This window comes from Phodopus roborovskii, unplaced genomic scaffold (assembly GCF_943737965.1).
Source record: "Phodopus roborovskii unplaced genomic scaffold, PHOROB, whole genome shotgun sequence".
Classification (NCBI taxonomy): Eukaryota; Metazoa; Chordata; class Mammalia; order Rodentia; family Cricetidae; genus Phodopus; species Phodopus roborovskii.
In genome coordinates, this window is record NW_026125190.1 from 23,881 (window position 1) to 47,647 (window position 23,767).

At 42.2% G+C, this 23,767-nt stretch overlaps 1 protein-coding gene across 2 annotated transcripts; it reads left to right on the top strand.

Annotated features, from left to right (window-relative positions):
- The first annotated feature begins 472 nt into the window (after positions 1 to 472).
- Positions 473 to 22,181, top strand: LOC127226733 (centrosomal protein of 97 kDa). Of its 2 annotated transcripts, XM_051190848.1 has the most exons (11): positions 510 to 585; positions 3,093 to 3,235; positions 6,351 to 6,509; positions 6,940 to 7,041; positions 8,067 to 8,180; positions 9,123 to 9,289; positions 12,787 to 12,951; positions 13,729 to 13,853; positions 16,186 to 16,915; positions 18,466 to 18,541; positions 20,863 to 22,181. In XM_051190848.1, the coding sequence occupies exons 1-11, from the start codon at positions 543 to 545 to the stop codon at positions 21,958 to 21,960; spliced, it is 2,922 nt and encodes a 973-aa protein (XP_051046805.1). In that variant the 5' UTR covers positions 510 to 542; the 3' UTR covers positions 21,961 to 22,181. The 2 variants fall into 2 exon arrangements, with proteins under 2 accessions (XP_051046815.1, XP_051046805.1); XM_051190858.1 differs by lacking the exon at positions 3,093 to 3,235 and having other exon boundaries at positions 473 to 585.
- The last annotated feature ends 1,586 nt before the right edge of the window (positions 22,182 to 23,767 follow it).

Genomic DNA, 23,767 nt, shown 5'->3' on the forward strand with positions numbered 1-23,767 from the left:
TCTGTGCACTTATGTATCAAAAATAGTCCTTGCTCAAAAGCTCTGTTAAATGTGTAAAAACTGTTTCTGAAGCTTTAAACCATTTAAATAGGTGAAAATTCAAGTACAATGTATCCATTTTGACTGTCTCAAAATATTTAGTCATTCCTACAGCGAATCGAACCTTTTAAACTTAATTCAGAATTGTCAAAATGGGTAGCTGTCAGAAACTTCTAGCAATGAGCTCTCAAATTGTTTACTTTAAATAACGTCCTTATAATGTGACAGGTGGTAGAAGTGTCAGATTTCTCAAACACCTGGACCTGGTGTGAAATGATTTACCTAATGATGCAGCTTGCTCACCTGTCAGGGTCCCCCTAAGCTCTTTTTTTTTTTTTTTAACCACACTCACTTTTCTAGGCAGCGATTCCCATCAGGCAGCCGATTGGGCCGGCTAAGTGCTGTGCATCCTGGGAGTTGTAGTTTGCAGTTCCCCTCTGCTGACTACACAGTCTACAGAACGGCTGAGGACGGTTGCCTGGTGTCATTAGCAAGAGGCAAGCATGGCGGTAGCGCGAGCCGACGGGGCTCTGGCTCCGGGAGAAGGTAGGATGATTCCCATCCCTAAACTCCAAAGTCTACCTCACTACGTCATATTACCTAGTTGCTTAGGGTAAAGAGGAAGCCTGGGTTTAGAGGTGCAGTTTTGGACCAGTTCTTTTGATGCGGGGCTGTAGGTAACGCGGAGGCACACTACCTACTGGGAGTTGTAGTCCGCTCTCCAGGTCCAGTTTGGCGTCATTGCGGTGAAGGCTGGATGAGGGACTTCACTCCCCAGGAGCCTTCGCGGTGCCTGGCGCCCCCGTCCCGCGCTCTCCCTAGCCTGACTGGGCAGTGGACTTCGGGCTGCGGCGACCTTTCTGTGGCGTTTACTTTGAGTTCCGAGTACCCACGGGAAAGTGGCAGAGTCTCTTTCTTTTCCCTCTGTTCCCCCTCCCCCCATCGGTTCCGAGAACGTTCGGGAAGCATCTTATCTGATACCGCATCATAGTCTCTGAACTCTTCCTTGGAAGTGGCCGGTACCCGTGATCGAATCTGGGGGTGACCAGGACACGCGTTGCTCCCCGTGTCATTCTGCAGGCCGGGTCCAGGGATCGAGTTTGGTCTTTGTTTAGCCGAGCACAGGCGAGGGGCGCGCCTGTAGCTGGGAGATGCCTCCATGGGGCGCAGGACTGAGCTTTTGTTTTGGTTACACTCTGAGGCGAGGTAGCAGCTGGCTGGGTTGGAGCAGACTGGAGTCGGGGCTGACCGTCTGGGGACCCTGAATTCTTGAGGGGAGGAGTTCGGCTAAAAGGTGTGTGGACCCCTCGGAATAGTGTGCAAACGCTGGGTGCGCTTTTCTGGGACAGCATAGTTTTCATCTTCCAAGAAGCGGCTCACGACCCCTCCCGTGCAAAGAAAACAGAAAAACGTTGAAACCTTCTAGAAGAGCAGTTCCGAAAAATTATTTCCCAGGGTAGTCCCAGTCTGATAGTAAATTTGAAGTTGGCAGTTACTCTGGCCCCGCCCCCTAGGGTAGCTGCCTTTCCTAAACCTCTAGCCAGCTCTCCAAGACAACAGACAAGCAGCAGTTAGCATTTACAGAGCCACTTTTTAAAAGCCAGATGATATTTTGGGCACTTTTCTTATATTATCTCATGTTTTTATGTAGAACAATATTTATATTCTCACTGTTTTCCTTCTTCACGACAGGGGTCTCATTATGTAGTTGTCACTGGCCTAAAACTCACAGAATTCCCTCCTGCCTTTGCCTCCCCCAGTGCTAAAATTAAAGGTGTGTATTTCCAAACCCAAGGAAAAAGTCGAGTTTGGCAGCAGGAGCTTGTAATCTCAGTGTTGAGAAGGTGGATAGAGGCAGATCCTTGGTGCTTGCTGGCCAATCAGCCTACTCTATTTGATGAGTTCCAGGCCAGTGAGAGACCCTGCCTCAAAAACGAAGTGAGGGCTGTAGAGGTGGCTCAGTGGGTAAGAGCACTTGCTATGAAAAGCACAAGGGCTGGAGTTGAAATCTCTATCGTCCCTTCGAAGAGGCCCAGATGCGTGCCTGAATGCATGGAGACTTGTTGGCTTCCAGTCTAGCTCTAGGCCTCTAGGTTCAGTGAGAGAGTGTTCATCAAGAGAATGGGAAAAAAAAAAAAAAAAAAAAAAAAAAAAAAAAAAGGACAGAGCAGGACACCCAGCATGTTCTTCAGGCCTTCCCAGGCATGCATGATGTGTCCCCCACCATACACACTATTTTAGGCACTTGAAGATATACTTGTAGTTAGGTTACAGTTTGATCTCTATAAAATTCAGTTTTAGGGCCTGGTGTTGTGATAGCTATAATTCTGGTATTTGGGAGATGGAGGAAACATTAGGAGTTCAAATCCAGACTCATGCACATAGAGAGTTTATGCTAGCCTGGTCAGCTTTAGACCCTCCTCAACACAAAATAAAACAACGGCAAAAAAAAAAAAAAAAAACCAATCCAAAACAAAGAAAAAACAAAACAAAACCTGAAGGATAACAAAAGGAAAAAAATAAAACCTAGAAAAAAAAAACTAAAACCCAGAAAAAACAAAACACCTCAAAAAAAAGAAATTTAAGACCAACCAGGCAGTGGTGGCAAACACCTTTAATCCCAGCATTTGGGGGAGGCAGAGGCAGGCGGATTTTTGTGAGTTCAATACCAGCCTGGTCTACAGAGGCTCCAAAGCTACACAGAGGAACCTTGTCTTGAAAAACAAAACAAATAAGAAAGAAAGGAAGAAAGGAAAAGATAAACTTTTTAAAACCCTATTTAAAAAACACTATTATTAGATACAAAATAAGGGAACCTCAGGGCCTTGCAAATTAGGCAAGGTCTCTGCCTCTGAGCTATCCCTGAGTCCGTAACTTGCAAATTTTGAGGAAAAAATGTATCACCCCAGCTCTGGACTGCTATAATTTTTAAACTCTTTTATTTATTGTGTTCTGGTGTGTTTTAAATGTGTATACATTTTTTTTTCATCAGTGTAAAGTGCTAAGCACAGCTGTTATATTTGCTTTCTAACATGTTGTCTTCTCTTCTCTAGGATCAGTGGTGAACTGGTCAGGGCAGGGACTACAGAAATTAGGGCCCAACATGCCCTTTGACCCTAATGTCCACACATTGATTCTGGATAAAAATCAGATTATTAAACTGGAAAATCTAGAGAAATGCAAACAGTTAATACAGGTGGGTATAGGTTACATAAGACTGTTATTAAACGAAACCAAGAAGTTATTCTATATGCCTTAAAAGCAGTAAATGTTGCCTTAAAGTTTTATAGTCTAGTTTCTGAAGATGGATACATGCATCACATTTACAGTGATCTTTTAGAAAAAGAAGCATCATTAATTAATGGGAACTGGGCCAGCAAGATGGCTCAGTAGGTGGGAGTGCTTAGGCAAAGGCCTGGAGACCTGAGTTTGGTATGTGTGTGCCACAAGCAAAAGGAGAGAACCGACTTCTGAGAATATGTTGGTGGCATTTGCATATGTGCTGTTGCTCAAGAGTGTCTGGAAAGTGTGATGCTTGAACATACTCAGAGAGAGAGAGAGAGAGACAGACAGACAGAGAGACAGACAGACACACTGCTCTTTAAATATTTTAAATTTCTTTCTTTCTTTCTTTTTTTGTTTTGGTTTTTGAGACAGAGTCTCTCTGTAGCTTTGGAGCCTGTCTTGCAACTTGTTCTGTAGACCAGGCTGGTCTCAAACTCACAGAGCCACCTGCCTCTGCCTCCTAAAGGTGTATGCTACTGCCACCAGTACTGCCAGGCTTTAAATTTCTTGTTTATTTTATTTTTATTTACACACACACACACACACACACACACACACACACTGTATGAATATGTGCCACATGTGTATGAGTACATGTGGAGGCTAAAAGGAATTATCAGTTTCTGAAGCTGGTTGTGGGTCACCTTATTTGGGTGCTAGGAACTGAACTCTGATCCTCTGGAAGGACAGCAAGTGCTCTTAACTGCTAAGCCATCTTTCTACTCCCATAAATGTATATATTCAAAGAGAACATTATATGTTGACAAAATATTGTGTTAACATAATTTTTCCTTCATATTATGGGTAAAAACCTTATTCATCCAAGAATGTTGGGTTTGGTGTTGTAATTTAAGAAAAGCAGCACTCAAAGAGAAAGATGCCAGGAGACAGGGTTCAAGCAGAGGGTTTTTTTTTTTTTTAAATTAGGGAAAGGGATCATAAAGAGGAAAGGGGAGGGGAGTGAGAGAGAAAAGAGAAAGGGGAACCGACAGAGGGAGGGAGGGAGGAAGAGGGAGAGAGGGGAGGATGGGAGGTGGGCAGGGCACTTTTAAAAGGGAACATAGTGACTATGCACAGGTGGTGCTCTTAGAAGGCTTATCCTGTCAGAACCCCAAAGACAGGCCAGCACAGATGCCTGAAAACCAACATTTGGGATGTACTTGAGTGCTAAGAGTACATGCTCAGCACTCTCAAAGCCCTACGTTTAATTGTCAGTACTGTACCAAAACAATCAAACAAAAAAGAGATGTTTATTTGGTCCCTGTCAGTATACCTAGCATTGCCCTAGTTTTGACTGAGGCATGTAGTTTACATTTAACACAGTGATGGGCAGATGCTGAGAGCTATCTGGCCAGCCAACTTAGCCATAATGGTGAGCTTCCAGATCAGTGAGAGCCTGTCTCAAAGGGATCAGGCAGGGAGTACTAGAGGGAGATACCCAAAGTCCTGCTCTAGATAGTGTGTGTATACAGATGGGCATGTGCATCTATATACTCTCATACATGCAACACATAAACATAGGCCACACACACACACACACACACACACACACACACACACCCTCACCCTCCAACATCCACCATCTACACATAGATGTTTTTAGTAATTGACAGAAGCCTCTGTCAGCTTTGTCTGTACTTTGTGTAAGCATATGTTGATTATGCATACTACTGGGTTTTTGAATATGAATATATTTTATTTCTGAATATGTATATAATGTATTTGTATCACAAACATTGCCATTGCCCTCTATCGTTTCCTTTTTATTCCCTCTAATCCTTCTCCAGTGGTCTCTATTTTTTCATATCTCCTCCTCCTCTTCTGTAAGGAGTATTGTTTTTCTGCCCGCCACTGGTCTGGTCCCACCACCGCGCCAGCCCCAAATAACACACCGAGACTCCGTATTTGATATAATGCTGTTGGCCAGTTTCTTATTGGCTAGCTCTGTCTTAAGTATTAACCAATTTCTATTAATCTATGTATTTCCACATGGTCTCATCTTAACGGAGAGCCGGCTGGCGTCCTGCTCTCTCCAGACTCTCCATTTTGATTCCTCCTTACCACTTCCTCTTTCCTCCTTGTCTCCTAGTCTCGCCTATCTAGCTTTCCTATTGGCAACAGTGCTTTATTATTAACCAGTATGAGAAACATATTTACAGAATGACATCTCCCGTCACTCTTCCTTCTCTTTTTTCCCAGACCCTTTTTTGTGACTCAGTAAATTTCATGAGGGGCATGAGTGAGAGTCTGTTTATGGGAGCATAGACACCCTACCAGTGACTACACCTCTGAAGAAAATGTCTTTCCCTCCTCCACCAACCATTAACTAGTAATCCTAGTAACTCTCAGGGATGAGTAAGGCCTTCTAAATTCTACTCCCCACCTCCAGGAAAAAAACAAAACAAAACAAAACCCACAATAGCAGTGTCATACCCAGAAGTCAGTATTCCACGTCTTTCCCCGTTTCCCCTGCTCTTACATTCCTTCTACTCTTTCTCCCACCACACTCCTGGAGCCTTGGAGGGGATGTTACAGATGTCCCGCCTATTTATGATCTTCCTGTGCTTTGATCAGCACTCATCACTGCAAAGGAGGCTGCTCTGAATAGAGCTGACAGCAGCACTGTTCTGTGGGGCTTGTAGTCATTTAGAAGGCAATTTGATGGGTACATTGTGTCCATTTAGCAAAAAACATCAGGAGCTTCTTCACAGGCTTAGGTCATCCCCGGCCATGGGTGTTTGGCTGGGTTTATAGTAACATACAGGAATTCCTTCCTGTGGAGCAGGCATCAGTTGATTATCCCATAACAGGCTATATGTGTGTGTGTATACATACATACATATGTATTGTTGATTAGAACAACAAACTCCAGTAGTTATATTGTAGGTAATAAATGTAAATAATATGTGTAAATATATAAATTGGGTTTGCTATTTGGGAATGTTTGGCCATCTACCATGATGTGAAAGTAATATGTGTGGACATGTATATTTGATTCTAGGAATAATAATGTTCCTTTTTCACAGTTGTCAGTAGCTAATAATCGGCTGGTTCGGATGATGGGCGTGGCCAAACTGACTCAACTTCGGGTATTAAATTTACCTCATAATAGTATTGGCTGCATGGAAGGGCTGAAGGACCTAGTCCATTTGGAATGGCTGAATTTAGCAGGAAATAATCTGAAGGTGAATGACTTCTTTTTTTCTTGCTAATTAACTGTTGAGATTTTTTTTTGCATAGTAAATCTTTTCTCTGTGAAGAAGAAACTTCTATGTATAGAAATAAGTAAAGAAATAAAAATTTCTGTTTCTTCAATCTGTGTCAACAAACTTTAAAAAGCCTCCATTTAGAACATATGCTACAATATAGTATTCTTTTTTGTTTGTTTGTTTTTGTTTTTCGAGGCAGGGTTTCTCTGTGTTAACAGCTCTGGATGTCCTGGAACTGGCTCTGTAGATCAGGCTGGCCTTGAACTCACAGAGAACCTCCTGCCTCTGCTCTGCTGCTGTGCTTCTAGTGACAAGAGGAGGCAGGGGACCCAGCTACAGAGAATTAGGGAATGATTTTGTTTTGACTTTAAGTGCACTGAATACTGTGATGCTCTTCTTGTGCTAGACCATGGAGCAAATCAACAGCTGCACAGCTCTACAGCACCTTGACCTGTCAGACAATAACATATCCCAGATAGGTGATCTGTCAAAGCTGATGTCTTTGAAGGTAAGTGGGTCTTCTGCACTTCTTGCAAATTACCGAAAATAAAAACGCTACTAAAAATGTGGTCTTGTTGCATGAACTCAGCCCGCATATACTATATGTTAAGAACCTATCTGTCTCCTTTTGAAGGGGCTCCCAGGAAAGCCCAGGCTAACCTTTCAGGGTCATCATGCTCTTTCTCCCTCTTTCCAGAATGCAGGACTTACAGGTGTTTGCTGATATGCATGTCAAGTTGTCTTTGTTTTAAAAACTTAGGAACTTTTTTTTCTGTTCTCTTTTGGACACAAACTCTCATTGTATTGCCCTGGCTACCTGAGCTCAAGACTACTTATGTAATCTTGAGGTATAAGAGTGCTTATGCCTCCCAAATTGATTGCTAGTTCCTATATTTGATTTATTTATTTTATGTGAAAATAGTCATTGTAGTTAATTACCTCTTATTTCGAATCCTTTGATTGTGATGAGTTCCCTTCATTTTAAGCTAGCCAAAGCTAGGGGCTGTAGTCGATATATAATATTCTGGTAAAGTTTGAAGTAATCCATCCTAAAGCTGAGTCTTCTTCTTCTTCTTCTTCTTTTTTTTTAAATATAGAGTCTTTTTATTATAAAGCTATCTTGGAACTGGCTATGTAGACCAGGGTGGCCTTGAACTCACAGAGATCCACCTGCCTCTGCCTCCAGAGTGCTGGGATTAAAGGCATGTGCCACCACACTCATCTTTATTTTGATATTTTAAAAGGAAATGAATAACTATGTTGGAAATTGCTTTGTGTATTAACTTAAATTGTGTAGCATGCTAGTACATCATACCATAACTAGATAGTAACTACATCAACTATGTGTTCATGGACAAGCCTTAAACCCTTGTTGGGCTAAAAACCAGGAGCCTTCTCAGTATTAATATTTGAATTATGTGTGATGAGAAGTATAATAAAATAGCTCTTTTTATTCTTGCATGCACCATTTTGGCATTGTCAATTCAATTTATTTAATTTGTTGATTTGTATTTTTTTTTTTTTCCTTTGAAGACCCTGCTTTTACATGGGAACATCATCACCTCTCTTAGAATGGCACCTGCGTATCTACCCAGAAGTCTTTCTATATTGTCTCTGGCAGAAAATGAAATCCGAGACTTAAATGAGGTAAAATTTGACTCTGGGATTTTTCCTTCTGGGATCCAGGAAGGGGGAAGTCCAGACTCTGTGACCCAGGAAGGGGAAATCCAGAACTCTGTGGGATCCAGGAAGGAAAAAGTCCAGACTCTGTGGGATTCAGGAAGGAGAAGTCCAGTAGAGACAGTAGAGGTTCTTGAGCTCAATGGGGCAGGGGGAGAGGGGAAATGTTGAGACAGGGTTTCTCTGTGTAACAGCCTTCGCTGTCCTGGAACTAGCTCTGTAGACCAGGCTGGCCTTGAGCCCACAGAGATCCGCCTGCCTCTGCCTCCTGAGTGCTGGGATTAAAGGTGTGTGCCGCCACCGCCTGGCATCTCGAGCTCATTTTTAGACTGTGACCATCTGGGAGAATTGCTTCCCTGGTGAAACACCTGTCACTAGAGCATCAGTATTTTTCTTTCTCCTTTTTCTTAACCCTGGAGGTCATCAGGCTGAATTCCAGTTGTAGTGCTGCAATTATCATCACTGGTGATTGGTAGGAGAGAGACATCTACCTTATATTAGGGGCCAATAAGGCAGCTTTTCCCTGGCTTCTATTATGTTTTCAAATATCATTTTCTCAAACTAGGCAAAGTCCTTTACGTCTGTAACATCAGCACTTAGTAAGTAGAAACAGGAGGAATAAAGCTAAATATCAGCTTGGGTTAAATGAGACCCTACCTCAAAGAAAGTAGATAAGGTTTTCTTAAGTAGAAAATAATGCTGATACTTTCTCTTGTGCAGGAAGGACAAATGGCCAGGTTTTTAGAGTTTCCACAGTCAGTGGCTAATAGTAGAGAATTGCTTTATGCTTTTTAGGACAAGAGGGAAATTGTGACATTCTCAAATGCTGCCAAAATTATGTAATCAGCGGAAACCCTGTGCTTGACACTGAACATTCATTTTGCTCAACAAGGATGTCTTTTGTTTTAGATCTCGTTTTTGGCCTCTTTAAGTGAATTGGAGCAGTTGTCAATCATGAACAATCCTTGTGTGATGGCAACACCGTCCATTCCAGGGTTTGACTATCGGCCGTACATCGTCAGCTGGTGCTTAAATCTCAGAGTACTAGATGGATACGTGATTTCTCAGAAGGAAAGGTGAACATGATCTGCCTAATGTGGTATCAATCAAGAAATTTTTTGGAAAGATCATTTCTAGTTTGTTACAGATTAATTGTTGAATTTTTTAAAGTGTGTGTTTACAAGTTTAAAATGCTGGTATAACCACAGCTCAGACTGTTTGCTGGTGATTTAGGATTTTCTCTTCTCTCTTAGAAAGTCCAGAAGGTAAACATCAGGGCTGGGAGCCAGGTGTTGTGGCACATGCAAGTAATGCCAGCACTTGAGAAGCACAGGTAGAAGAATTAGGTGGTTATTGTCATCCGGGGATACATTGTTAGTCCTGGGACAGCCTGGGCTACGTAAGACCTGCCATGTTTGAAACTCTCTCTCACTCTGCAAGAATGAGGACCTGAGTTTGAATCCCAGGACCCATATAAAAAGCCAAGTATGGCTTCTCTTACCCATAACCCTGGCATGGGGGAGGAGTGGCAGAAACGGATGGATTGCTGGCTAGTCAGGACAGAGCAAGCTCCTGTTTCACTTGAGACGATTTCAAAGCCTTGGTTTTCTCTTAAAACTGGCCATGGTGGTGCATGCCTGGGATTCCAGCTCTGGAGAGATGGAAGCAGGAGGATCAGAAATTCAAATCATACTCAACTCCAGAGCAGTTATATATGAAAAGAGGAGGTGGGCTGCGCGAGGGAGAGATGGCTCCGCTGGTGTGAGCACTGGCTGGTCTTCCTGGGTTAGTCCCTAAATCCTCATGGTGGCTCACAACTATAATTCTAGTTCTTGGTGAGTCTCTACTTTCTTATGTCCTCCAAATGCATGTGGTAAAATACTTACATACATAAAATAAAAATATTAATGAAAAAAAAGTGAATATCAGCCCTAGAAGTTGGAACTAGTAAGTTTATATGCCAAACTTACAACGATCTATGTTCTAAAAGTTCTTTTGGTGATTGCTTGGAAATGGTAACTTTCTTTCCTAGAAACTTCATTATGTATTTGATATAAGATCTTGGCTTAATCCCACAAAAGCTATTGGCTATCTATCATATGTGTAAAGGGGGGTATTAATAATATTTAAGAACCCAGTGGCCTTTCATGATGCCTCTAGGAAACTGCACATGGTGTTTAATTTGGAACTTGAAGTAGATATACTATACTGTTTCTCACCTTCTGATGCCTGTGACCATCCTTAGTCACTGATGGTCTTGGAGCTGGGAACCTGGCCCCACCAAGACGGTGTCTTTTAGAGATTGTTGCATGATCATTGGAGCTTTTAGTCAGAGCCTTCAGGAAATTGGGATGTGGAGATAGAAAGGTTGATGGATTATTCTCTTTAACATGCCTCCTTTCATTTTTCTGCCCTCAGAAAATATGCATTCATGGATTCAGTACAATTTTAGCCTTAACTTTGAAAAATCCTTTTGGGAGATGGCTGTCTTCTCCTACCTCCTTGGTTTCTGTTTTTGTTTCTGTTTCATACTTCAGGCTTGGTGTCCCACTACCTGCTGGCACTTCTGTTTCTGTCTCTTGCTGTAGAATGCTGTGTGAACAGGTGCATTCCACTGAATCTGGCCTGTTATGTAGGTTTCAGGGGTTGAACTTAGGACATTAAGTCTGAGTAGCAAGTGCTTTTACCTGCTTAGTTATCTTGCTGACCCTATAAATGCATTTTAAAATGAAAATATGAGCTGGGTGGTGGTCACATGCCTTTATTGCAGCACTTGGGAGGCAGAGGCAGGCAGATCTTTGTGAGTTTAAGGCTGGTCTAATTTACAAAGCTAATTCCAGGACAGCCAGGGCTACACAGAGAAACCCAGCCTCAAAAAACCAAAAAGGAAAAAAAAAAAAAAAAAAAAAAAAAAAAAGGACAAGAAAATACTGTTTCCAGGAGGCATATCTTATATTATGATGGTAAATTTCTATCTCTTTTGAGACAGTGTCTTGTGTAGCCTGGCTGTTCGTGGGGTCTCTATATAGCCAGGGGGTAATCTGATCCCTCTGCCTTCACCTCCTCAGAGCTTGGATTCCAGGCCTGCTTCCATGCTGGCTTCATATGGTCCTGAGATTGAATCCAAGTATTCATGCATGCTAGACCAATGCTCTACCGTGTAAACCACAGCGTCAGCCTGTTCTAATTTTTTAGTATCTTAAAATATCAAGCAAGTTGGTAATCACAACACTTGGGAGAGGGAAGCAGTAAGGCCAGCTTCAGCTATAGAACGTTCAAGGTCAACCCCACTACTTGAGACCTTGTCTCCAAAAGCAACAACAAAAATAACACCAGTAGTTTATTACAGTTGCATACTCCATAGGTAGGCTATGCTGAGAACTTGGTAGTTCTCAGACCATTTCCTGTGTGTTTGTCCTCTTCCTCTCCCCCGTATCACCTAAAAATTGGTGATTGGGCATGATGATGTGATCAGACTTGGTTTTGAGGTTTTATTTATTTATCTGTTTATTTATTTATTTATTTTTTGAGGCATGGTCTTTCTACATAGCGCAGGCTGTCCTGGAACTCACTGTGTAGACTAGACTGTCCTGGTCACAGACATCTGCCTGCCTCTGTCTCCTAAGCACTAGGATTAAACGTGTATACCACCATGCCCAGCTACTTCTGAGGTTTCAAAGGGAGGACTACTATGTAGATACTATGGGATCATACTCAGTGTCTAGATGCTATTTTGTTATTAGTAGCTACTCATGATCCATGCCTGAAACCATTAATTCATTAAAGGTTACAAAATGATGAAATTCTGTCCATTTTATTAGTTACCCTACTTATGTGAACTAAGTATTTATTGACAGATTTTGTATAGGAAATGAAGAATTAACACTATTTAATTCCTACTATTTACCAGTTTAAAAAAAGGAATGACCAATTAGATATTTTTTAAAACTGCCATTGAGAGCTCATAGATTACTTCTGTTTGGCAAAGTAAATGGAGAGAATGCTCATTGTTGCTTTGAAAATTATTTTAAAATATTTGGAGTTATTAGTATGAACAGTGCCTCTAATTATGATAGAAATTAAAATATAAGACCAAGGGAAATGAGTTAGGAATATAGAAGGAAAACCAGGGATTGTAGCACATGTTTGTTATCTCCTTGCTGAGGAGGTAAAGATGAGCAGATAGTTAGCCAGCCAGCCTAGCCGAAATGTGAGCTGGGAGAGTTCCCTTGTCTCAGAAATTAAAATGGAGAGCAATAGAAGAAGATACTCAGCCTCCACCTCTGGCCTCTACTGCATATATGCATGAGTTTTTACACACACGTGTACACTCAGGAACTTACACCACTCTCACACACACACACACACACACACACACACACACCACCACCACCACCACCACCACCACCACCACCACCACCATCACTACCCATCAATAAGCAATAAGATGGACAATTTTTTTTTTTAAGGAAATCATGTAGTGGTGTTATAAGGTAAATTCGAAGGCAGGTCACTGTTACTCAACAATGTATTTTGACTGCTCCTGAGCCACCACCTCTTCCTTATTTCCCAGTTTGAAAGCTGAATGGCTCTACAGTCAAGGCAAGGGGCGAGCATATCGGCCTGGCCAGCACATCCAGCTTGCGCAGTACCTGGCTACTGTCTGTTCTCTTACTTCTGCACTGGGTCTTCAAACTGCAGAGGATGCCAAACTAGAGAAGATTCTGAGTAAACAGAGGTAAGCCTGTTTGTTTATCTGTGGCAGCTGAGGGATTTAGAGTGAAGGTACCTGAGACTTTCCTGTGGCAGGAGAGCACACTTCTGGATACTCAGGCCTTTCATCATTGCAGAGAAGCTGAGCCACATGGTGTGTGTGGCTTGTTCCATGACAGTTGCTTTGCTAATCAGTTCTTGAAGGGGGAGCCAAGCAATATAACAGAATGGGAGATTTGTCAATGCCAAGGTTGTAACCCAGTGGTAGATCTGCCTTGGATGTGTTAGGCCCTAAGTTTGAGCCACAACACCTAAGAAAAGTATTTGGCCTTTTAATATAGGTGTCTCATGGAGCATGTTAATGCTGATATTAACAAGCATGGTCAGTGTGTTTAGTAATCACCTCTCTTGTCAGAGATCCTGTCTTTCAGTGTTTTTGCATATGAAATTGTGTTTGTGTAAGGTCATGTGGACAATTAATTATATAGATTGAGACAGGGTTTCATGTAAACTAGATTGGCCTTCAACTCATTGTGTGGAGAAGGTAACTTTGAACTACTGTTTCTGTTGCCACAGAGCTGGCTTTATAGGCATGCGTTGCCATCCCTATCTTTATCAAACAATTAAAAAAAAAAATCTCAACTTTTTCTACACAGTGCTTTCAATGGAAACTGTAGTTTGCCAGTGGCTAAAGATAGCCCTGCAGACTTCTTAAGTTTCTGTCTTAGTGTGTTAACCGAGGAGGCAGAAGAGCATCTCTTCTTAGTTTGTGGAGATGACAGCAGGTGTTATTGGTTTCTAGGTTTCACCAGAGGCAGTTGATGAACCAAAGCCAAAGTGAAGAGTTGTCTCCTCTTGCTCCTGTTGAAACAAGGGTACCCCTTACACCTGAGCGCTCCAGCCCTGTTCAAGACTTCCAGGAAAGCGGTAAGGAAGTCATTTATACCCAATGCCCAAGAACGGCTTGCTTCACTACTTTTCTTCAACTCATAGACCTACTGGGTCATAAAACAGTTTGCCTCAGACAGGGTGTCTCTATGTAGCTCTGATTGGTCTGAAACTCACCATGTAGCTCCCAGGCTGGTCTTGAACTTGTTTCAAATCCTCCTGACTCTCTTCCTCTGTTTTTTTTTTTTTTTTTTTTTTTTTTTTTTTTGATATTTACTTTATGCATGTATGTGTTGTTCTGCTTCTTCCTTAGGATTGTTGGTTGCACTGGCCCTCGAGGTTGGAGGGTACAGAAGCAGGGATCAGGGTTCGGATGGCTGTGGGTATGATGGAGATAGTCCTCTAGGAGATGACTTTAGTGAATCAGCTCACCTTTATCCCAGGATATAAGGAATATATAGGATTGGGAAGCCTGGGGGCAAATCCTAACTTGCTTTAAGTGGCATGCTCCTATTACAAGGCTGGGTTAGTGACACCAATGATCCTGTGAAATGGCTAGAGCATGTTACTAATTACCACAGGCGAAGAGTGTTTGCAGGGAACCATGTCAAGTGTCATGCTTGAGGTAAGTCAGGCTTCTGGGCCTAGAAACATCCTTCAAATAAGGGCAGGTAGAGAGTAGGAAGTCCCCATGGGGGTAGGGGGAGTCCTCCCTGTTGCCAAGTTTAGAGAAAGCTGCCAGGCTATGGTAGACTACAATCTCTGACCAGCAGGGTCTCCCAACAAGTGTGAGGGTGCTAATGTTACTGTATTCACACAGGCGTCTGGAGGTCAGAAAGGCATTGGATCCCCTGAAACTGTAGTCACAGACAGTTGTGAACTATCAGGTGGGTGCTGGGAACTGAACCCTGGGCCCTCTGCAAGAGCGGCCAGTGCTCTCAACTGCTGAGCCATCTCAACACCCTCCCAGCCCCATATTTTAAAAGAGATTTCTTGTGGGGCTGGAGATATAGCTCAGAAGTTAAGGGCGCCTCCTGGTCTTCGAGAGGACCAGGGCTCAGTTCCTAGCACCCACATCAGGTAGCTCACTCAAATTTAACTTCAGTTATAAGGGATCCAGTGCGCTCTTCTGGGCTTCATGGACATAGACATATGCACAGTAAAAGAAAAACAAAACAAAAACATTTTGTGGACAGTTATCTTTGTATAGACTTAGTAATGTTGTCCTCAAGTGCTAGAATTTTAGGCATGAGCCACCACCCCTATTTTAACAAATCACTTTCCTTTTTTTTTTAAATAAGAATTTTTTTTTTTTTTTTTGGTTTTTTGAGATAGGGTTTCTCTGTATTGTTTGGAGCCTGTCCTAGAACTAGCTCTGTAGCTCAGGCTGGCCTCGAACTAACAGAGATCTGCCTGCCTTTCCCTCCTGAGTGCTGGGATTAAAGGTGTGCGCCACCAGTGCCTGGCTCTGTTTTATTTTTTTTATGTGTACGTGTGTTTTGCTGTTTGTATGTCTGTGTCTACAGAGGCCAGAAGGAGCCAGATTCCCTGGAACTGGAATTCCACTGTGAGCCTCCATATGAGTGCTGGGAATCAAACTCAGGTCCTGTGTAAGAGCAGCCAGTGCTCTTGACCACTGAGCCATATCTCCAGCACCAAGAAATTTATTTTCTTAAAAATGTTTGGTTTGACATTTTAGTCCTGTTGGAGGCAATCACTTTACTGTCCTTTACTATATTTTAGGGATTAAATTTTGTTAAAAGGAAACAACCAAGGGGTTAGGGAGATGGTTCAGTGGATAAAGGTGATTGATGTCCAACCTGAGTTCAAAGTTGAACCCCTCAAACCCACGTGGTGGAAGGAAACTGAGTACTACAAGTTGTTCTTTGACCTCTGCATGCAGACTATGGCATGCATGCACACACTTACACTCACACACACATATGCACACAAACACACTCACACTCACACACACATACGCACACAATCACACACACATATGCACACACACACTCACACACATATGCACGCACACTCACACACACATATGCACACACATATGCACACACACACATATGCACACACACTCACACATAGAACATAAATAAATGTAAAAAAATGTTTTAAGTATACAACTAAGAAGACTTTTCAGCTGGGTGGTGGTGACACATGCCCTTAGTCCCTGCACTCAGGAGGGAGAGGCAGGCAGATCTCTGTGAGTTCAAGGCCAGCTGGGTCTCCAGAGTGAGTGCCAGGATAGGCTCCAAAGCTACACAGAGAAACCATGTCTCTAACCGCCCCCATCCTTCAAGAAAATAAAAAGCTCTTCAAATACTTGGTGATTTAAATGATGCTCTTTTGGTTCTTCTAGAACCTGTTCTCCAAATCAATTCTTGGGTTGGGATAAGCAGTAATGATGATCAGTTATATGCTGTGAAGAATAACTTCCCAGCGTCGGCACACCCTACAAGATATGCTCGGAATGACCTTCACCTGGAAGACATACAGACAGATGAGGACAAACTAAACTGTAGTCTGCTCTCTTCAGAGTCCACTTTTATGCCAGTTGCATCAGGGCTGTCTCCAGTGTCACCCACTGTTGAGCTGAGGCTGCAGGGCATCAACTTGGGTCTAGAAGATGATGATGATTTTGCAGATGAATCCATGAAAAGGCTGGAAAACCAGGACAAGGAAAAGCCTTTATGGGATACAAATGAGAGTTCTGTTCAAATGCTGAAAAGTAAGATGAGTAAGGAAGTAGATGAGAATTCTGGGCTGTTGAAGGAGGATAAGCATGGTCTTACATCTTTCCCGGAGGCAGTTGAACATAGTGTGTCCCGCATAGACCCAAACGGTGAAGAAACCATGTCTCCTACCACTTCAGAGAAATCTCCCTGCAGGGTTTTTACCCAGAGATCTGCTGCTTTGGGACAAGATAAAGTCACTCTTCAGAAACGGAATGCAGCTGCCACTAAGCTTCAGGCCTGTTGGCGGGGCTTTTATACCAGGAACTACAATCCACAAGCCAAAGGGGTACGCTATGAAATCCGGCTGCGTAGAATGCAGGAGCACATTGTCTGCCTGACAGATGAAGTAAGGAGGTAGGCTGGGAACTGTGCTTGCTTTCTGTTGGCTTGGAATGCCCGGTTCTGAAGTTGTTTTAGAACGCTGCTACTGTGGTCATGACACTAGGTGGCCGCTGTTGGTGTACTCATCTCCAATGATGTATTGGAAGCATCATGAGAGTACAAATTGCCATATGTATCTCCATTCTCAGCATAGCAGTTGGTACACACTTGTAGTATCACAGAAGATGTTGAGATGTTGAGTGGCTGTGACCACATAGGCATCTATGATGCTCAACAAAGAAGTAGATAGTGTAGAAGAACTGGATGAGGATGAAGAGAAAGTCCACATAGAACCAATTAGATGATGTAAGAGCTAGAGAAAAATATCAGGGATTCCAAAGGGACTAAAACTCTGGGACTAAGGTAGGAATTATTCCTCAGTTCCAAGGCATATGTTTGGCTGACTGCCAACCTACAACAATTAGGAGTTCATTAATATTGGAACTAATGGTGTCTATTATTGTTATAGGTGGCTTAGGAGAAAGTAGCACAGGAGCCTGAGAAGGAACAGCCAAGAGAGTTTATTATATTCAGTTCTAGTAGGGCAAAATGTTTCAGGAGAAGTGAGAGGGTAGAGAAGTGAAGGGTAGAGAAATGATGCTAGATTTAGCCATTGCTGTAATTGGCGACCCTCAAGTCTGTCCTCAGGTTCCATGATTTGCTAAAGGGACTTACAGAACTCAGGAATTGTTCTGTTCATGGTTGCTGCTTATTATAGCAGATACATACAGATTAAAACAGGGCAGACCAGGTTGCAGGCTTCTAGAGGTCCTCTCCCAGTTAACTCATAGAGGTCTGGGACTTACTTCCCATCGCTGGAATGTGTGATGATGCTTACAAAGTAGTACCAACTAGAAACGCTTTCCTGAGCATTTCGAGCCATGGTTTTTATTGGGGTCAGTAATTTAGGCACTCAGTGCTCATGTGAGTGACCTTTCTTAGATTTCTCATTCCCTAGAGGTAAACTGGTACAGTCTCTGAGGGTCTCAGGGGAGGAGCAAAACAGGGTTTCACTAGGAATCACATTGTTAGTGTAAACTCTAGTGCAACTCAATACCTCAGGTTTACAAAGATAGTCTGCTCAGGTAAATATTTCAAGGCCTTAGAGGTTGCCTTCCTTCCTGTCCTGTATTTGGAACATGCAGAACATGAACATCCCACAAGTGTGACTGTTAACTTTTGGAATCTTTGTATAACCAGCCTTTTGTAGGCCACTATTGAAGGACAAATAGAGATATTTAATACATAAGCATATGTACACATACTCACACTTATGTAAACATCTCCCCTTTAGTAATACTTTATAGAATGAATATGTAATTTCAGTTTCAGATACATCTCATCTGGCTTGTCTTGAAGCATAGTTTTAAATAAAGTTAGAGCTTAGATATTCTAACAGTGGAAGCAGTTGATATTAGGTCATTAATCTCTTTCTAATGCATTTGCTTAGTAGTTGTTAGTAACAGGAAGTTTAAGTCAAAGCATTCTTCCTTATGTCATCATGATCTTTTGAATCGTTGTAGATTAAGAAAAGAAAGAGATGAAGAACGTGTAAAAACTTTTGTACAAGAAGAGGCTGTCAGATTCCTTTGGAATGAGGTAAACCCCCGCTGCTGATTTCTCTGTATATGTAAACACAAAAAATGCCTAGTGAGACCAAAATCTTTTTGATTCCTTGGGTAGCCTTGGCTGTCCTGGAACTCTGTCAATCAGGCTGGCCTCTAACTCAACAGAGATCCACCTGCCTCTGCCTCTCAAGTGCTGGGATTAAAGGTGTGCACCATCGCTGCCTTGCCCAAAGTCATTTTAAGCCTTTGGTTTTACTAGTATGGCAAAACTCTAAAATATTACAGTGATATACTGTAATAAAAAAATTTCCTGATAATTTCTTAGAAATATTTAAAAAATTTTACAAATATCTTTTTTCTTAGAAATATCATAATAAAAAGGTTATAACTATATACAACCTATATATTAAGATAATTTTTTTTTTTGGGGCTATTCTAGACAGGGTTTTTCTGTGTAACAGCCCTAATAGTCCTGGAACTCGCTCTGTAGACCAGACTGGCCTTGAATTCACAACAGAGATCTATGTGCCTCTGTCTTCTGAGTATCACCATCACCTGGCAAGATAATTAATTTTTTAAGAATTTTTATTTACCATTAGTAGGGAACTGGTTAAATAAATTGTAAAAATTAACAGCATTATAGACTATTGTGGGACAATTAAAAAGAATAAAGTAGTCATAGGGACTGACCTGGAAAGAGCTCTAGAATAATACTAACAACAGTAAGAGATGGAGTTTCACATCCACTTGGTGTTAAAAGCTCTCTGAGGGCCAGTGAGCTACTTCACTGGGTGAAGGTGCCTGTCACCAATATTGACAACCTGAGTTTGGCCCCTGGGACCACACGATGAAATGCAAGAACCAACTCTTGCAAGTTGTCCTCTGACTTCCACAAGCATGTGTGTGCCCTCATACAGAAATTTAAAGAGTAATTTAAACTATTAAAACTGTAAGTATATGAGACTATATAGTAAAAGCCCTGGAAAGATATACTCCCAATCAATATCAGAAAGTACTTGATGGCACAGGGCTATGTAGTGAGAACCTGGTAGTCACAGTGAGACGAATTCTGTTTTATTTATTTTTGAGAGTTCTCATGTGGTCCAGGCTAGCCATATACTCTCTATAGCTGAGGGTGGCCTTCAACTCCTGATCCTCCTGCCTGCACATCACAATTGGTTGGGTTACAGATGTGCACCATCACAACGGACTCATGTGCTTCTGGGGCTTGAAACCAGGGCCTTATGCATGCTAGGCAGCCGAGCTACTCTATATTGCTGGCAATTAAAAAAAAAAAAGAGAGAGAGAGAGAGATTTATGTATATGGGTGTTTTGCTTGCATGTATGTAATGTACAATGTCCTTGGGGCCAGAAGTGGGTAGTAGAACCCTAGAACCTGGAGTTACAGATGGTTGTGATCTGCTGTCTGCTGTGGGGATGCTGGGAACTGAACCCTGGTCTTCTGGAAGAGTAAGTAGCAAGAGTTCTTAACCACTGAGCCATCCCTCCTACCTCTTGCTTGCATTTTTTTTTTTTTTTAATTGTTTCTTGAGACAGGGTTTCTCTGTGTAATCGCTTTGGCTGTCCTATAACTTGTTTTGTAGATCTGGCTGGCCCCAAACTCATAGAGATCCACCTGCCTCTGCCTCCTGAGTGCAGGAATTAAAGGCGTGCGCTGCCACTGCCCTGTCCACTTTTTATAATAAAAATTTGAAATTATTTTTATATATTAAGATATAAAATGTCATATTGTCAAGAACTTGGGAATATTTTTAGCCATTCTATAAAGTTATAAATACTACATTTTAAAATAACTGGAAATCTATGTCTGCAAGTATATCTAAAATAAACCAATTTTAGAGGCTCTACTTATACCCTCAGATGCTAATGGGCCTTATTGACTAGGTGCCAGTCTATATTCTGTGCATCATTGACCCTTAGTTAGGGAGCTAAAATGCTATTGTACTTCTCATTGTTTTTCCAGTGAAGCAAGAGAATTGCTTTGGCAATTCTCTGTGTTGGTGATTGCCCTTTACTCCCAAGGACACAGAACAGTGTGGATGCCTGGTTAGGCTGGGAGGCCTATGAAGAGGATAGGGGAGTAACGAATAAAGGCAATCACAGGACTTCTGGGAAAACAAAGCTCAGGCCATTTTAAAAAGGGAAGAGTTTTGTTTGTTTGTCTTCTGAATCAGGGTTTCTCTATAGCTTTGCAGCCTGTAGACCAGACTGGCATCACACTCCCAGAGATCAGTCTACCTCTGCCTCCCCAGTGCACCACAACCGCCAGGCCAAAAGGGAGGATTTTTTAAAAATCTTATTTATGATAAAGCTGTGCCTTCTGGTTTACAGGTAAGATCTCTACAAGCTTGGCAGCAGACAGTGGAGCAGCGTCTGATTTCCTGGCATACTGATGTGCCTCCTATATCAAGTACTCTGGTGTCACCTAAACCTCCATTATTTCCACAACGTCAAGGCCCCTCTTCTGATCAGAGTTCTGATTGGTTCATTGCTGAGGATGAAGCTCCTCAAGAGAAATCTCTTCCGGAATTTCCAGACTCTGGTTTTCATTCCTCCCTAACAGATCAAGTTCGATGTTTGAAGGATTCTTTGGATTTTGAAAAAAGTTCCATAGAAAGCAGCGAAAGCTCCATGTTGGGGAATTCCATGGACACAGTGAAACACGGCAGAGACCCCAGCTCAGAGGCCATGATTGAGGAGCATGGTTGCTGTAGTAAGGAAAGCTCCAACAGTGAGCAGGATAACACGCTGCTCGAACAGTATTTAACTTCAGTCCAGCAGCTAGATGACGCCGAACAGAGGACAGACTCTGACGAGGTGGCAGGAGACAGTATGTGCCAGGTAGCCTGTTCTCAGGACCATGTGGCAGGAGACAGTATGTGCCAGGTAGCCTGTTCTCAGGACCATGTGGCAGGAGATAGTACGTGCCACGTAGCCTGTTCTCAGGACGATATGGCGGGAGACAGTATGTACCAGGTAGCCTGTTCTCAGGACCATGTGGCAGGAGATAGTACGTGCCACGTAGCCTGTTCTCAGGACGATGTGGCAGGAGACAGTATGTACCACGTAGCCTGTTCTCAGGACGATGTGGCAGGAGATAGTACGTGCCACGTAGCCTGTTCTCAGGACGATGTGGCAGGAGATAGTACGTGCCACGTAGCCTGTTCTCAGGACGATGTGGCAGGAGACAGTATGTACCACGTAGCCTGTTCTCAGGACGATGTGGCAGGAGACAGTATGTACCAGGTAGACTGTTCTCCGGAAAGCTTAGATGCCTCATCTCATAGTGAGGCTCACAGAGTATCTCCCATTTTACAGGATGGGATTAGCCAGACACCAGAGAAATGTGAGTTAAGTGCAGACGTTCAAGGGCAGTCCCCGGAATGTGATGCTACATTTCAGGTGTTGCATGTGGGTGTCATTGTGTAGCAGTGACAGAAACTCACTTGGATTTCTTAATGTTTTCAGTTGTTTCTTTTCTTTTGCAAAGGAGCAATCCTTCCCCCATTTTGTTATTGTTTATATGAAACTTGTATTCTTGCCCCCATATTTTTCAGATTTGAGATATTGAGCTAAGTCTTCGTTTTGATTGTACTAATGTACTAAAAATATTGATATTAAAAGGCATATGCACTTTATTTCTTAATAATGACACCAACAATGTTTCTTTTACATATTTCCTTTCAAAAACAGTTTCTTGAAGTAGTTTTGGCAATTTTAACAGGAGAAGTTGGTTCTTCTTAATTACATAGTAAAGAATATATATGTAAAGCATATGAGGACTATGAACCACTGAAATTGGCTGGACAGTCTCCTTGGACATAAAATGTTTTTTCCCCTTTGAGTTGAAGAAAGCCTTCTTATATAAGAACATTTAGGGAGAATAGGTTTATAGGAGTGTGTGTGTGTGTGTGTGTGTGTGTGTGCATGTGTGTGCTGGCGGTTAAACCAGAGAATGCCCTGAGAATGGTAAGCGTGTGCTCTGACACTCAACTATCAGCTTAACCTCTAGATTATGAGATTTTTAAGTGGGGTGATTAAGTTGCCTCATGACAAACTTTAGCTAATTTGTAGATCAGTTTTGAAGTAAATTATTCCATATAGGATTACTTGGGCTTACTTGGGCAAAGATTTTCTCTTTGATATGGAGAAAGCAGAACTGAGATTTATCACTTGAAATAATGCTGCTTTTGTAGCCTACTGACATTTATGTGCCAATAGTTTGGGAAGAAATATGTTGTAAGAAATCAGAATGCATTCATCATTATGTTCCTTACTTTTATTTCTCTTTTTAAAAAAGATTTATTTATTTATTATGTATATACTGTTCTGTCTTCATGTCAGAAGAGGGCACCAGATCTTATTATAGATGGCTGTGAGCCATCATGTGGTTGTTGGGAATTGAACTCAACTTCTGGTAGGGCAGTCAGTGCTCTTAAACTCTGAGGCCATCTCTCCAGTCCTTCTTGCTTTTATTTCTTTATGTATTCCACTAGAAGGGCCAAAATTATTCATTTTTCACCGTGTATGTGTGTGTGTGTGTGTGTGTGTGTGTGTGTGTGTGTGTGTGTGTGTGTATGAGAGAGAGAGAGAGAGAGAGAGAGAGAGAGAGAGAGAGAGAGAGGACCAAATCTAGGGCCCTGTGCATGCTAGGTAAGTACTGTGCCACTGAGCTGTGTCTCTGTCCTTACTTCACTCTTGACCATTGTCCCAAAGTGAAGAACGTTTAAAATCCTGCTACTGATAGATTGGGAATGCATTTCCCCCCCCCCCATATTGAATGTTTTATTGAGGGGGAGATAAGAAAATAAGGAAAGAGGAAAAAGGTAAGAGACACAGAGACAGGGCAGAAGGGGTGAGGAGACAGGAAAGGGCTTGTCTGCCCTTTAGAGAAACCATGGGGGTTGGGGGAGAATGTGGGAATGCATTTTTAAAAAGGATGTTTTCATCTAATCACTGAAAAGTGCCACCTTTGAAAGACAATTTAATTGTGGTGATTAAAAAAAAATAAACAAATAAACCAGGCTGGGTCTGGTAGGACATGCCTTTGACCCCAGCACTGGGGAGGCAGAAGCAGGTAGATCTCTATGAGTTCAAGGACAACCTGGTCTACATACTGATTTCCTGGTCAGCCAGGGCTACATGTGAGGCACTATCTCAAAACAAACAGAAAAACCTAACAATAAAACAAGAAAAACATCAACAATGAAAAAAAAATAAAAAGAAAGAAAAGGAA

Bases quoted from the DNA above. Each gene is read 5' to 3' on its own strand.
- LOC127226733 (XM_051190848.1), top strand. From the start codon at position 543: ATGGCGGTAGCGCGAGCCGACGGGGCTCTGGCTCCGGGAGAAG. The intron at 586-3,092 runs GTAGGATGATTC...TCTCTTCTCTAG, and splicing joins GGCTCTGGCTCCGGGAGAAG to GATCAGTGGTGAACTGGTCA. The intron at 9,290-12,786 runs GTGAACATGATC...CTTATTTCCCAG, and splicing joins GTGATTTCTCAGAAGGAAAG to TTTGAAAGCTGAATGGCTCT.